This window comes from Nomascus leucogenys, chromosome 6 (assembly GCF_006542625.1).
Source record: "Nomascus leucogenys isolate Asia chromosome 6, Asia_NLE_v1, whole genome shotgun sequence".
Classification (NCBI taxonomy): domain Eukaryota; kingdom Metazoa; phylum Chordata; class Mammalia; order Primates; family Hylobatidae; genus Nomascus; species Nomascus leucogenys.
This window is the reverse complement of record NC_044386.1, coordinates 64,312,263-64,327,955: the sequence shown is the minus strand read 5'-3', so window position 1 is coordinate 64,327,955 and position 15,693 is coordinate 64,312,263. Positions and strand designations below refer to the sequence as shown.

Genomic DNA, 15,693 nt, shown 5'->3' with positions numbered 1-15,693 from the left:
AGCAGGATTTCCTCATAATAAAACATTTTATTTCCAAACTTTCAAATTTGACAAGAGATGTACTAACTCAGTAGTGACATATCAAAGCTCAAGGAGGACATATAAATACCCTGATCCGTGTGAGGAAAGGAGAAGCTAATTGGAAGTCAGCTTCCCTGTGATTATCAGCTTGTTTATGAGGAGGGAGGACTCTTCTGAATGGCACTGTAAATTTATCCCTGATTATGGCGTTAAAACCAGAGCTCATTTCTACAAGCTCCCCGAAAGCCCCCTACCCAATCCATTTTGTTTAGTTATAAAAGGGTTGTGCATTGCTTTCAGAGAATGACAGTTTTTCATGCTTTGATTTTCTCCAGTTTCAAGAAAAATTAATCAGTCGCACAAGCCAGTTGTCAGATTTCACTTCCCTCATGGCAGAAAGCACACATATTCATTGTCTGCTATAAGAATAAATTTTAGTAATTTTTCCCCATGTCAATGTGAATATTAGACTGACCCAATTAATATGAAATGCTTCTATGCTGCTGGAACAGACAGTGCTACAGAAAGAGCCATTTGCACAACCTGTTCATGATTATGGGCCATAAGGACACAAAGATGGCACACACATTTGTGGACCATCTGAATTCTTATACCGAGAGGGGAGGGGGAAGGGGGAGCGGCATGACGTTAGCTTGACTGTCCTGGGTCATGTTTTTTAATCCAGAGTATTGGACATGTAACACAGCAACAAGAGCTGATCATTTTGTTTAATCACCTTTTGGATCTTTGCCAGATGGTCTCTATTGAGAGCGCTGCAAACAGAGAGAGATGAACTGCATCTAACACGCCACCAGAGCTTTCCCGTAAATGTCTGAGAACTGATTCCAACAAGAATTTAGTCTCAGAGCAGAAAGGGATACATTTAAAAACTATGTGCATTAACTATACTTTTCCCCATAGAATCCTCACTTGGCATGAATAATTTACCCACTCTTATGCTAATGGGATCATGAAAGTATCCCTCTGTCTTTAGTGCAGCTATTCTCAGCTTTCAGTAATTACCCCACCCAGTGAAAATAACATGGCTTCTGCATTGAACGGCTGACTCGTACCTGACAATTAGAAAGATCATGGCTGACAGTGGAAGGGTCTAGAACTGGACAGAGAAACCCCTGTAGCCCAAGGAAGAGCAGGGCCATAGAGTAACACTGGCTGTGGGTGGGAATGCATACCGCTGAGAAGTGGCAAGAAGGGTAAAAAGAAAAATTCCCCACTGTCAAGCTTTTCTTTCTTTGACTTATTATCGAGATTTTACTTAAATAAAAATATGGTTCTCTTTCAATTACCAGGTGTGAAAGACATTCATGACCAAATTAATTTTGAAAAAAAAAAAAGCTATATCTAAGAAAAAAAAACCATAGTTGCCATTAAAGCACATCTCCTTTAAATATCTATTTCACCAGAGTTTTAAAAAATCTCAATAATGAAAAATCCTTTGCATTTTGCTTTTTGGAAGGAAAAAAGGATTGCCAGGAAAAAACAACCAACAAAACAAAACAAAACAAAAAACAAAAAAAGAAAACTCATTTTCTACCTCTGTCCACAAAACTCCATGTTAGGTAGTTCACTGTGTAAAAATTATCAGGCTAAAACATCTGGGAAAGAAAGCTATGAAACAGCAGGGAACGTGGCTGGTTTATTGTTTATCTTTTGTTTATGAGGCAGTATTCAAGTTTAATTACTACTCTAAATTAAACTCTAACTGGCATCAGGAGACATCCCTTTACATGACTAAGTTAAAAAAAAAATCTAGAAATCTCAACACTGGGTTTCTCAAGTAAGTTGATACATATAGGAAGAAATTAGTCAAAATTAACAGCAATTATAGAAAGCTTTTAAGCATTTATGGGCACCATTACATGCTCCTAGAGCATTTATTTATTAGAAGAATTTAATTTTACTTCTAATAGTTACTACTCTAAAAAGTCTTGAGAAAATCAACAAAAAATCTTTGGATGTTTGCTGATGGTTAAAGAATGGCATTCTTTTAACTTTTATCTGGGGGGAAAAAGAGAAAGCAAATGCAATGTAAATAGTCCATATACAACAGTTTATTCTATGGCAATGTTCAATTATCAATTATAGTCTCAGAATTTTTTTGACACAATTAGGAGGACAGGAAGGAAAAAAAAATGTCATTGTATTTATCATAACAGTAAGTGACCAGTTTGGGATGAACTTAGCTCTAGGAAAAATAAAAGTTAAAAGCAACTAGCAAAAGATTATGCCAGATGGCATCTGTCATATTGTATTTAGGGTTATTTTAAAGAGATTGCCGCCACTATGAAAACATTCCATTGACAGAGTTTTCCTAGACTGAATAAGAAATCCCAGTAGAACATATTCAGGACCCACAGTAAGTGGGTTTGAAGCCCCCTCCTCCTCTTTAAATATATAACTGGAATACTTTGGTGGGAAAAAAATACTATTTTATAACTATAACATGTATTATAAGCTCAAAAGTGCAATACTATTTTAGACATTTGCTTACCTATAAACACTTACATTCACTACTAAGGAGATATTTGTAGGTTTCAACCCCATGATTGCTAAAGAACTGTATAATACATAAATAAACATCTAGCTATGAGGAATTCTAGCCTCATCGCCTGGAAAATAGATGGGGACATCAACAGAGGGACGTGGTAGGTGGCAGACTTAGGGAGAACTATGCTGGCTTGTACAGCCCTGTGTCCTGAAAGATTAGAGCAATATAGATTCTAGAATGCTAACGTATTTAGGTTAACTGGGTCTGGCAACAGTATGGTTAACGTGCGTGTGGTGTGCAGTGTGAGCTCAGCAGTTACTGGGCCAACTGTCTCGGTATTTCTGGGAATCCTGCCTATTCACAGTGCAGGGATTGTTCAATTGCTGCAAAATGTACAAAATGAATTTTACAAAAATGAATTGTAAGGAAGGCCCCATTACAACGATTTTACAGCAAAGATGTCAACATCAATTTTTCTTTCATGCATAGCTAATGATTAAAACAGCATATTCCATTTGCCTAAGACAATTTATTTCATATTGGCACATCAAAATATTGAAATACAAAGTTATCTTTACTCTACCCTTTTTATTCATTGCGGCTGAACCCATACCATTGTTCAAACCAGGAAAAATAAAACAAACTTGGCACGAAATACTTAAAACAAAGGCTCATCAATATTCTCCAATTTGTCAACATCTCAATTACAGCACTGGAAAAAATGTAAATTTCATGTGCTCTAAACACTGAGGGGTCTATTCTCTTGCCAATTCACATGCGTAACTCCCATCAGCGTTAATGGGAGCTACACAAACCCATCAATAATAATAATACTTTGTACATACATTGTGCCTTTCATCTAAGGCTCTCAAAGTGCTCTAGGAACAAGGGGCTGCTTCCTAGTCGTTACTCTGGCAAAATACACAGTGAAATACAAAGCAGCTTTTGACTCAGCAGGTACAGAATTAGGGATCCCTAGACTTATTATCAAACCCCATTTTACTGATGGGAAGCCAGACACAGAGAGGCCCAGTTACTTCCCCAGAGCTCCAAGTCTGCACCCTAATTCTATCCTTGAAAAACCAGATTTTCTTCCTCAGTCTAATGTGACTAACAAGACAAATTCCCTTCCTTTGGCTGCTTTTAGCAAGAGAAATCAGTGAATGAAAAGTCTGGTTCATATTTATATAGCTTACTGTTAGACATGTGCTCTTTGAAAGATAGTAAAGTCAGGTTTCACATTTTACCAAGTTTATTTCTTATGATATTTTAAAAATGTGATATACATTTTTTCTCCTCCTTTTGGTTCATTGCTGAAACACTATGGAGGAAAAGATGAACTTTCACCTGTGTAACTGTGGCTGTTTCACTATCAGGTCGTAAAACAAGGTATTTTTAGGTTCCAAAGTAAAGTTTGTATGAATCATCATAGTAAACATAATCACAAAAATTATAAAGCAACATAAATACGTGTATTGTTTTATAGCATGTGGCTATTAAAGTTTAATTTAAAATGTGTATGAAAACATTGTATTTAGTACAATTCATCCCTATTTTTTGTGTTTATCATAATTTGTTTTGAAACTGAATCATTTTACAGTTTTCCATATGCCTGTTTTGCTAATAAATTCTAAATATGAAAACTCTTTGCGAAACTACAAACTTGATTTCCAATGAAACATTATAATATATTTAATACTAAGGACATAAATTTCTCTCCCACGTTTTCCATTATATATCAACCCTAAGATTTAACCTAGGATAAGCATATGCGATTTCAGTCAATATCTCTGTTGACTTTGCCCTGAAGCAGATAATTAATCTTTCCCATTGAAACTACTCTGGACAATTCGGTGGGACAAAATATAAAAATACCTTGAAACCCTGTTTAAAAGACTAATATAGGCATGAGTATGACGACATACACTCAAGTCTGGCCTTCAAATTTTAAAGTCTGCTGTAAAAAGCCAGAATGCCCTTATCTATCTGTTTTAATCACTGATGTGGTAAGCCAGCTAGGAAATTTTCTATGCCAAAATAGTCCCCATTTTATAGAAATCATACCTTTTTTTTCTTTCAAACTTCGATACAGTAAAATGACTGACTTTCTAGTACTCATACACGTAAGCTACCATGTCCATTCTTTAATCCCACAGAGATATGATTAAAGGAACAGAATCCTACAGGGATCAAACCCTTCAACACTGGATAAGTGGGTGCATCTACCCACAGCACAGAAGTTTGTGTGACTGTTTTTACCTATATATCAGTCTCGGAATTCTTCTCTTTCCTAAAAAACAAAACTAAATAACTGAAACGATAAAACTTGATGCTTTGCTCGTTATTGCAAGCAATCCCCGCTGCAAACCCTGGGTGCTTCTTTCTCCCACCTCCTCTTCTCTCTGGCCCTTTCTTGCTATCTCCCTTGCCATAACTCAACTAACCCAACAGAACCAGTCAGTTTTAAATTTCAGTTGGGACCTTGGTGACCCGTTAATGAATCTACAGAGAGGAGAAAAACTCACAGTGTTGAGTTATGCCTGGTGTTGCTAGCTGACTTGGAGTCAGAAATGCTTGAAGCGTTAACGTAATTGCAAGAATGTGAAAAATGAGGCGCTGGGCTCCTGAGCAAAGCGAAAGGTCAAAGTGAGCCTCACACACAAGAAGTCTCTGGAAGATAGCCTCATTAGACCATTAAGTCGGCTTCTCCTTTTCCCCTCTTTTATACAATGTTTAGAGTATTTTGTTTTTATTAATAGATACATTTCACCCTTTGTGTCGCCGCAATTTGGGGTGGTGGGAAGGATGGAGTCACAGAAAGCTTTCCAGATTTAACCATGCTGAGAAGTCCATCACTGTGACATGGAACCACAGTTAAGTCATTGCTTGCAGATCCATTGACCCTATGTACCAGTTACCTTGAAAATGCCTTATAATTTACTTATCTTTTATATAGAAACTAACTGGTAGAATAAAACAGTATATAAAACAGTATATATTGTATAGGTGCAATTTGCAAGTTCTTCCATAATTTGCCGTCTGATAGGATTCATCGCTGTGTTAGTTTCAATTTGCTTAAACCTAGATTCTAATTTGGACCCATTCACAAGTGAATGGCATCCTAGAAAGGACATTTTTCTAGACTCTTCTAGAACCTCAGAAATCCAAAATTCCTAGTCAGAAGCTTGGAGGACAGAGGGCACCCTACTTACATCAACACCCTCTTTTAAATGGCATATATAACTACAGCTCGAGCTGTTAAACTGTCCTCTACTTGGAAGCCTGTCTAATACTTAAATATTGTGGCCATAAACACGGTCATAATAGAGATGAAATAGACCTAGGAGATCAGACACCATCTAATGTAAAATATTAAAAAGTAAAATCTATACACTTCCCTGGCCCACATTCAATAATGCATCTTCCTTTAAATTATCATTTTAGCCATCAATGAGTCATTCCTACCAATATATAATTGCTCTCTGTGCAATAGGTGAGTTTTAAATAGTAAAATTTATTCTAAATTGCACTAGGCTTCCTCAACATCTGCAGTTGATGTCCCCCTTGCCCTCTGATTATTCTAATTTTTAGGACTTGTGACAAAAGTCACCATGTCAGCTGAATGGAAATGGGGACAAATAATCCTCTAAGAATTTCAAAATCTACCTTCCCAAGATAAAATTCCATGTAAAATTCCACAATATTTCCAGAGCTAATAAGAACAGATTTTTAAATTTTATGTGCTTTAAAGAGGCATAATTGCTTGATTATAGAGAATGCTTATAGTTCATATTACAGGCAAAATATGCTATTTATAGCACAATTCAAGCTACTGCATCACAGCAGTAAAGTAGGCCTGTGATTCCACTTATACACACAGAAATAAAGTGTAGATAACCAAATTTGTAAAAGAATTGGCAGAACTAATCAATTGTTATTGTAATGCCTACTTAAAGATTAGACAGCTCACTTTGATTTCTCTTTTTAAGGAAAGTAAGTTAAGAAGAGGAAACACTGTCTCTTTAAATAGCAGCTGATTCTACTCCATAACCTGCCACTCTCCTGTTTACATGGAGGCAGATGTACCGATATCATAAAATACTGAAGTTATTTTAGTCATGCCTACTTTGCACGAGGAAAATGTTTGACCTTTTACCTTGCTCACTGCTGTTGTCTCCGCTCTGGGAAGCGTGGCCCCCACTGGAGGGCCCTGGGGTGCCTGCTGAGTGGGTTGAGGTTGCATCATCGTGGTCTCGCCAAGAAGAAGGGTTCTGATGTCAGGATGCCAAGAAATTTTTCCACAGTTACCATTTCAGCCATAAATGAAGAACCAAGAGGAACGGCACAGAAAGAGACAAAAAAATGTATACATATTAGTATTTGTGGCTAAAGGCATATACGCATGCCATGTTATGGTGTGCTGTCTTTTTAGTAATAGGTATATAAAAGAAAAGATGCCCTAGAACTTGATGTGGTGATGGTTACACCAGTGTGTATGTTGGTTAAAACTAATTTAAGTATACACTTTAAATGGGTAAATTTTATTATATACAAATTTAAACCTAAACAAAGTTAATTTCTAAAGTAAAAAAAAAATGAAAAATGTAAAAGTCATTTTTACTCTCACTATCTTAATTAGGGTACATTCTTCCAAGAAATAGGTCCCGATGCTCTTGGACACTCAGTACTTCAGAACATTCACATCTGCAAAATTCAATGACTCCATTAAAAAAATTACAGGCTGCACAATATATGGGACAGCCCTTGACATCTTTCAAATGCATTGCCCTAAAACAGCCTATAAAAACTCTCAAAATTATCAACTGAGACTATATAACCAACAAGGGTAATGATATTAATCACTGCATCAATACCTAATAAATTATTGATTTTTGCTTTAATTTGTAGGAGTAATTTAAAAAAAGGAAACACATGTGAACTACTGGCCATCTAGTAAGCTAGAGAGGAGTTTCACTTGAGCTTCATGGAAGCTTGAAATTCACTGAGCAGTGCTTTTTCCTAGAAGAACTGCTTGTTTCAAAGGACACGCAAGGCAAACCAAGAGTTATAGCTCATGCTACTTGGCTGAGTATATTCTTCTTATGTTCCTCCTCCCCTTTCCTGATCATTCCCAATGCCCTGCTGTTGCTTAAAGGAAAACAGGAATTCTAATGTACAGGAAGGACTTTATCAGCACCACATGAAGGCAGGCAAGAGATGGAATTTCCTCTGGCAGAAATGGAGAGGAGGAACAGCATATGAAACAGTCCAGCCTTAAAGCCAGAGCTGTACACTTGTCACCTGCATATGACGACTTCAATTAAGCCCACAGACCTACTGGCAAGTGAATGATTTGGGGGCCAGAGGAAGGGGCAAAATAGTTCCTCAAAACCAATCAAAGTATACAAAGTATATACGAATCTAAGTATACACTGAAGTATACAAAGTATACACCAATCAAAGTATACAAAGTATATCACTAAACAAAACAATCAAAGTATACACTATTTCTTACTAGAATTGGTAAATAAGAATTCAGACAGAGCCACCTGGGTATAGGCAACAAATAAACCTCTTGACCAAGGGAAAGTAATCTTGCCATGTTGCCATTATATATAGTTCATCAAGAAAAGAAGTCAGTCTCATTTTTCTCAGCATCAACTCTACAGTGTACATATAGCACGGATGATGTTACCAAAATAAAATAAGAAACCAAGGTGAGAAAAAATAGGGAAATGTTCTTATTTGGAACTACAAAACTTATTTTTCCCCCTACAGATCTGCAGCAAACTGACTGTGAATTAATATTTGGCATTTTTGATAGATTATGAAATAATAACCCAGAGCTCTATGGATTAATAACATCTATATAAAATAATGCTACTGGCACTGCTATCAGGCAAGCAATTGATTCAAAGTGAAAACCCTGAGCAGAAATTTTGTGACTATAAATATGGCACAGGTATAGATCTCCAAAATAAGGATATGTTTGAGAAAGTAGATTAGGGAATGCAATAGAGTAGAATAAAATAAAAGTCAAGGTTTTCTGCTGCCTGTGTAAAGACAAAGTCATGCCTGTGAGCTCTCTTTTTTATCTAAGTTAGAAACCACTCCAATAGTTTCAAGCAAAAGGCAAACAGAATACAGGGGCTCCTCGAGCTTTGAAGCCTCTTCGTGTCAGCTGTTTGCCGCTTGGTAATGAGATAAAGAGCTAGAAGAATTACATGAAAAAAAAAGAAAGAAAAGAAAAAGAAACAATAGCATGGTGTGAGTTTAGTCCTGCAACAACACAGGCTAGAGCCTTCTTTTAGAAAATGCAATAGCTGCAACATATTCACCTAAGCTAAACTTTTCATCGTATACAGCAATGATGTTAATTTTATGCACTGCAGGCTTTTTATTAAGCCGGCTGCTATAAAAGCTCCTTACCCCTCATGAAAATTACAATAATTAACCACTAACACCTCAACTATGTTTTAAGGCAAATGTCATCCAATAGCTATTATATAATCGTTTAAATGAAGCCGGAGCAAGTCTTTCTGTTTAGGCGCTGCATTGATTTGAAGGGATCACTCAGAAGGACTTCCTGTAACTGAAAACACTGGTTTGTCCCTATCAGCTAAACTGGTGCTGAGTTTTCAAGTTAGGCCTCATTCGTTTATAATTCAGTGTATTTCTTTCAATGGTATCTGAAGGAGATGTTTTCTAAAGTAAAGGGGTGAAAAATAAGCCACAGAAGCAAATATTACTTTTAAGAGCAGCTGGTTCTTCCAAATAAATTGGGTCTTTGGTTTTCTGCCCATTCCCAAAATATACTTAAGTTCACTCTTTAACCTACCATTCCCTTATCTCTTCCCTCTTTTCTTTCTCACTCTTTGAAAATGCTCTCCTGAAAAAGTGTCATGTTTATTTCCCATAGAGTGTCTCAAATATTATGGTCTTGTTTGAGAGACTGAACACCAACTAAGGAGTATCACACGATAGTCATCTGATTTGAAAGAAGGAAGAACAGATAAATCCCTCTGGGGTTTCAAGGCTGAGGAGTTACCACAAGTTGTTTGTATTGAGCTACACGAGGTGGTGATGTGATCATATACAAATACAAATGTTGATAATCTGGTCAATAAAAAATTGTTCCTCCTTGGTCATAAAAAACTGTAACTGACATGGATGGACAAAACCTATTACTTTTAACAATTTGTTTTCCCTGAGATTAAAATATTTGTTTATATCATAACTCCTTTCTTCTATTCTTCCCCTTAGAGTTTACAAGTTTCCATCCTTCAAGAAAAATTGCATGGCTTTCTGCCAAATTATATGCAGAAGTTTAGTGAATCCTGAAACCAAAGTGACATACAAAAGCATGTAAAAACACATGATGCAAGTAGAAAAATAAAGAGAAATGCTCGCCGGGTGCACGTGTATGACTGAGCATTCAGGTATATGCATGCCACAACATATGTCCTGTTCTCCAGCCAAAAAAATCATGAAGACACCCGAGGGCAAGGAGTGAACATGTTTCTATTCCCAGTGGCTTTAGTAATTGGGAGTCAAATATGGTACTCTTCTTGCTCTTACGTAATTGTGTTACAGAGCAGTGTTACCAGGAGAAAAGCAGTGAATACTGAGTGGAGCACAATAGAAGGAGATGGAAAATAGATACAAGAAGCTAGGTCTCTAGGGGCAGTATTTTCTATTTGCTGGGCTACAGACTCACAGCTGATAATGCAAGTTGTAATTAATATAAAAGCAGGAGACAATATGGGCAGAGCTTGTAGTAGTGGGGCCACAGGAGAGCGCTCTGCTGCTCTACTCTGTTTCGCATTTACACACAGCTTTCCCTAGAAAACACAATTCTGCCAGGGTTTTCTCCCTTGAAAGTTAAAAAAAAAATTGATTTAGCACTATCATTGAATTTTGCTAAATCTAGAAAAGAGCATAGAGAGGACAGGAGTCTCTGGGCAGAGGAAGCAAATCATATGTGTGCCTCTCTTGTTGAAGTTGCAGATACACTGGAAATGTAACATTTTAAACCATTATGGCATTTCCAGGAGGGACCTACCTATAAGAGAATACTTAATAAGTCTCGGTGAATTGGTGTTATTTCCCTACTTAAATGATTCCACATGGCACATGGTTCTTCCATGGGGCCAGTGCGGTAAAATGTATAAAGCGTTTGTAAATAAACACAAAACTGAATGGAGAAGTAAAATGTATGAAGCTTCAAGGAGAAAAGCAAAGGCCATGCCACATACAAGTTCTATCTAAAATAATCTGAAACTCATTTTAGATCCCAAATGAAAAGGCAATGCAATGGACATGGTATAGGAAAGAAGACATTAGATTGGAATTAAGACTGGCATGCCACCTCTCACCAGCCAGGTGAACTTAAGCAAGTGATGTACCTCATTTCTATGGGGCTCATTTCCTTTATTTCTTTAAAATTAAGAAGTTAGACCAGATAACTTCTAGAACCTACACAACTATATAACATCAAGAGAAAAATTACATGTAAACTTGGAAAATACAATAAAGTAACTCAGGGTATGTGCTCATAGGTAGAGAGTAATAGTAAACATACATAAAGATATTTTAATCAGTAAATGAAGCATGTACAACTAATTTGACTCAATATATTTAAACAACAAAGGGAAGATATACTTGTATCAACATACATAATTAAATTACTTATTTCCCATAACTTTATAATGTTTTAACTCCTAATTAACATTATGCAAAAATTATTTTTAAAAATAAAATAAGGACTCCTATCTTGGGGTACTGAAGTCTACAGAAGTTAAAAATGTTAATTTCATGGTTTGAACAAATGTTGGAATTTCAACTACGGTATTGTAAAGTTGACATAAGAAGTCAGGAGACCTAGGTGTGCTTTCAGAACCTGGGCTCATTCTTTAAAAATGTAAATAGAGCTGGGGTCCTTTCCTCACCTCTGCACTTCTACCTCTCTATTAAGCTTTGGGATTAGCATGTAAGCAACTCTCATAGAAGTGGCAAGTACCCTTTGCAAATGATTTTTCCATTTAATCGAGCAACTTTTAGAGAAGACAAAAATGTCTCGTATTGTTGGTGTAATGCCATATTATAAAATGCCTCTTACAACTTTGAATTGTGTTGGGATATTCCATAGAACATTCAGTATTAAAAAAAGAAAATGAATTAAAGATTGCCAATTTTCAAAAAATCTGATAGTGAATGTCTATGTGGTTGTCAAGTACAACCTTTGTTTAATTTCATCTCATCACAGTTACACTGAAAACATACTCCAACTGCACAATCTAAATGATTTAAATAGTATAATTATTCTTAATGGGGAATTAAGAAAGCTATCAACCACCAGAAACTACGCAGCAGCAACACAACAGAAAATCCACGCACCCAGCCATGTTTCCTTGAGTTGGTGGACAGAGCTCAGAAGTAGAACTTTATCGGAATAGGCCCCAGAGGCTCTGAATAGCATACCATAAGGTCTCACCTTACACTAAAACATAAGAAACTAGCAAATGAAATAAAGCATTCATATTATTCCTATTATTATCCAATTTCTTATTTCCCCCTTGATAGTCTATAGAACAACCACTTGAACCTATCCCACCCCTCACTGTCACTTCCCTCTAATTTTTCAGGTAGTAATTGAATTTATCTAGATTTACTTGCCCATATTCTGTCAGAAATAAGATTCTGGAGAGTCTCCTCTCTGACCTAACCCATTTGAAAAAACAAACAAACAAACAAACAAACAAACAAACTGTGTGAACATAAACTTCATATATTCAGAGATGCAAAAGAAAACACCAGAATATCTTCATTTAAATTACAGCTTTCAAAATATAAATATACAATAATTTTTCTTTTCTTAGTGATGTTAGTAGATCCAGGCAATTTTAAGGTATCTGCTATTAACTGTTAACAGACATAATTGTATTTTCTTTCCTCTACTGAATTCTTTCAAATAAAATAAAAATGTAGCTCTTTATGACCACTAACTAGGAATAACAATATAATTGTATAACTGTATGCACTTCAAGCAAACAGAGCTTAGCTCAGAGAATATACTTCAAGCAAGTGGATTTCATTTGTCTGAACTTTACATGTAATATCTTTACATGTAAATATGAGGATATATTTTCTTTGTACTAGGTCTAAATACTTGATCTAAAATTGTGTAAAATAGATAATGTGAGTATCACCTGTTATTCAGAAACTCCACAAACTAGAAAAAGCTGGTCATTTCACAGCAGTTTTCAAGTTGAAACTTCTTTAAAAATTGTTTTCTAGACATATTTATTTTAAATATGATAAATTTGAATGTGTAGGAAACTAACATGAACTGTAGCTGGAAAACAGAGTTCTATTTCCTTTGACTATTATATATTTTTTTTCTCACCAATATTCCAAAAATATTGTAATAGCTCTTTCCTACCTATAAATATTATTATTATGTTATAGTAAAAGACAAAATACATTATGTTAAAAACATAAGCATGCATTATAAATTTGCTAAACAAAATTGTAATCAATATTGCATATTTTATTTTCTATTTAATTCCAAACTTCCTCTTTTCATTACACCCATCATATATAAGTGTTAATAATAAATGAATAAACTCAGTAACCTCACTGGATGTAAGGAATGGAAAGCAAGAATATTATGGTTGTCTTCTTTTAATGCATCTGTTATATCAAATTATTTATATAACTTTATGAAATGTGAAATTGACAGGATTTACTAATAATATATAAAACTTTTTCTTAAGTCTGCCAATATGCTTGCTTTGAAGATATTTATATTCATTACTTTTATTTATTTACATTTTCAAATTCTTTTAAAGAATACTGAAACTATATTGGTACCTAATATTTTGCTTTTGATGCATTTCCCTCTGCTTTTCTCTCTCTCCTTGCACGTTCCTTCCTTAAACACGCACACACACACAAAATGAAGCTGGATACCACTTAATAAGAATAGAGGTGTATGTGTTTTGGGGGTGTCAAACAGCTGTCACAAACTGTCACCTCCACAAGAGAAACCTTGGCATACAACAAATTAACTACACTTCTTTTTTAGCTGTCATTATTCATAGCCAATAAGTTGAAATGCTCTCAGCATTTCATGTGCAAATAAAACCATGAGGAAGCTCAGTAGATCAGAATAGTGGGCCAACAGATAAAACAAGAAAACAACGCGCTGTCTGGGCCTTTCTGAAGTGGCTCATCATCACCCCTGCACCAGTGTTCACCAAATGAGATCCAGCCTGGGGCAATGTATTAAATATGCATATCAAAGCAAATGAAAAATAAACCTGAAGGTTCAAATTGGGCACATTTACATGCTGAAAATGTCCCACTCGCACCACTTTTCAGGTAGTGGTTCTCTGTTATTTTTACTTTGTGTTTGGCTAGGGGTTTGAAGGAAGGCAACTTTGTAGAAGAGGCTGAAAAGCATAAGAGGATTTGCTTTGAAGGGGGAAGCCTGGACATGAATACAATCAATACACCTATGGTACAAAAGTCTCAAAAATGGTGAAAACTCTCCAAGGTTTTCTCTGATTTCCCTGCATAAAATACAAGTCTGTGGCAAATCTCTCCATTCTCTACTTGGTGTGCTGGTGGAACAAATTATTGCTTCCTTTCAAAACAAATAGCAGGGGACTAAAGTAAAAATGTTATAGTTCAGATCTCTAGGAAATAAAAGGCTTTAAATTATGACACCCAATGAGGTGCAAGCCCTCATGGGTTCAGAATAAATCAGTTGTCATATTTACTTGACTGCGGGCCTGAAAGGAGAGCAACAAATGTTACAGTTGACTCTTTTATCCAAAGATGATGATTGATAAATTATTAAAGCACTATTCTCTTAGGTACAACTTCCTTCTTGAGTGGGTATTTAAATATTACAATAATCTCATAAATTGATATTGTCTATCAGCCAATACTTTAAACAGCCTATTTTATCTTATCTTTTCTATGTAAACATCAACATGGTCTAGCTGTATACATCCACTGGAAAAACAGTTGCCAATAAACTGTTTTAGAAAACTAAGTAGTAGGTACTCCTAGAAATATCATGAGAAAAGCTTTTGGCTCCGAGAACTGTGAACCTCTCATTTTACAAACCACGTAAATAGATCCCTCCCCATTCTCCCAATAATGTGAGTAAATATAAATTTAGAAACAGAAAACAATGAAAATAAACACATAAAAAACAACAAAGATAAATATTTCTTAGGTAGTGTCATGCCTCATGGACCACAACACACTGCAGAGCCACAGATCAGCAAATAAACTTTCTATAACCACTGCTGCATCCTTTTGATTTCATTACATTCACTCAGTATACAAAGGAGATCACCAAAGATTCCCTCACCGTGATGGAAAAAGGTAAGGCAAAGAGATAGGAATAGGAGCCTTCAACACTGTAGTATCTATTCTGTCACAGAACTGGATATCCCAGACTGCAGTTTTCTTTTCTAGACTTTTTCTAACTTTTGTTCTTAGGCTGACTTCCCATACAAGTGCAAAGGTTAATTATGAAAATCTATGACTGCATATTTTCAAATCTTTTGTTTAGAGCAGGGGAGAGAAGAACCTCATAGAAGGTTTATACTAAGGCATCCCAATTCATTTCTCATACCAGTCAGGAATTAGGATGGGAGGTAGGGACAAACTGTCTTCAAGCCTTAATGCCTGTTTAACTCACACAGAGTGTCAAATTAATATTTTGGCCACAAAGTAATTAAACTACAGCTTATATTATTTAGGCTGTGAGTTCAACTGAATGTAATCTATAGACACCCTGTCCCCCATTTCCAGGCTTGAGTTCCTATAAATAAAACTGCTGTTCACACCCACTCTTTAACCTCGCCACTCTTGCCTTTCCTACCAGCTGCAATCTTTCTTCTCTTTGCTTCTTTTTCAAATTTTCAGTCTCACTACATATGCTTTTTTTTTTTTTTTTTTTTTTTTTTTTTTGTTTTTAGCATCAGACTCACTAGATTGGTTCCAAAATAGGATTAGAAACAGAGAGAATAGAAAGAAATCTCCTTTCCTGGCCTGACATACACAGTCATTTCTTACTATACTCTCCATCCTCATTCACCAACTGTTAAAGTGTTAAAATTCAACCACTAACCTATGGTTACTCA

The 15,693-nt window shown here is 35.7% G+C and overlaps 1 protein-coding gene across 7 annotated transcripts in view; it reads right to left on the bottom strand.

The window, feature by feature from the left end:
- Positions 1-15,693, bottom strand: part of MEIS2 (Meis homeobox 2) — a 210,231-nt gene that overhangs the window by 186,905 nt on the left and 7,633 nt on the right. For all 7 annotated transcript variants that reach the window (XM_003272806.4, XM_003272807.4, XM_003272808.4 and 4 more), the window contains exon 7: positions 6,687-6,801. In XM_003272806.4, the coding sequence (XP_003272854.1) occupies positions 6,687-6,801 (115 nt within the window). The remainder of the gene's footprint in view (positions 1-6,686; positions 6,802-15,693) is intronic.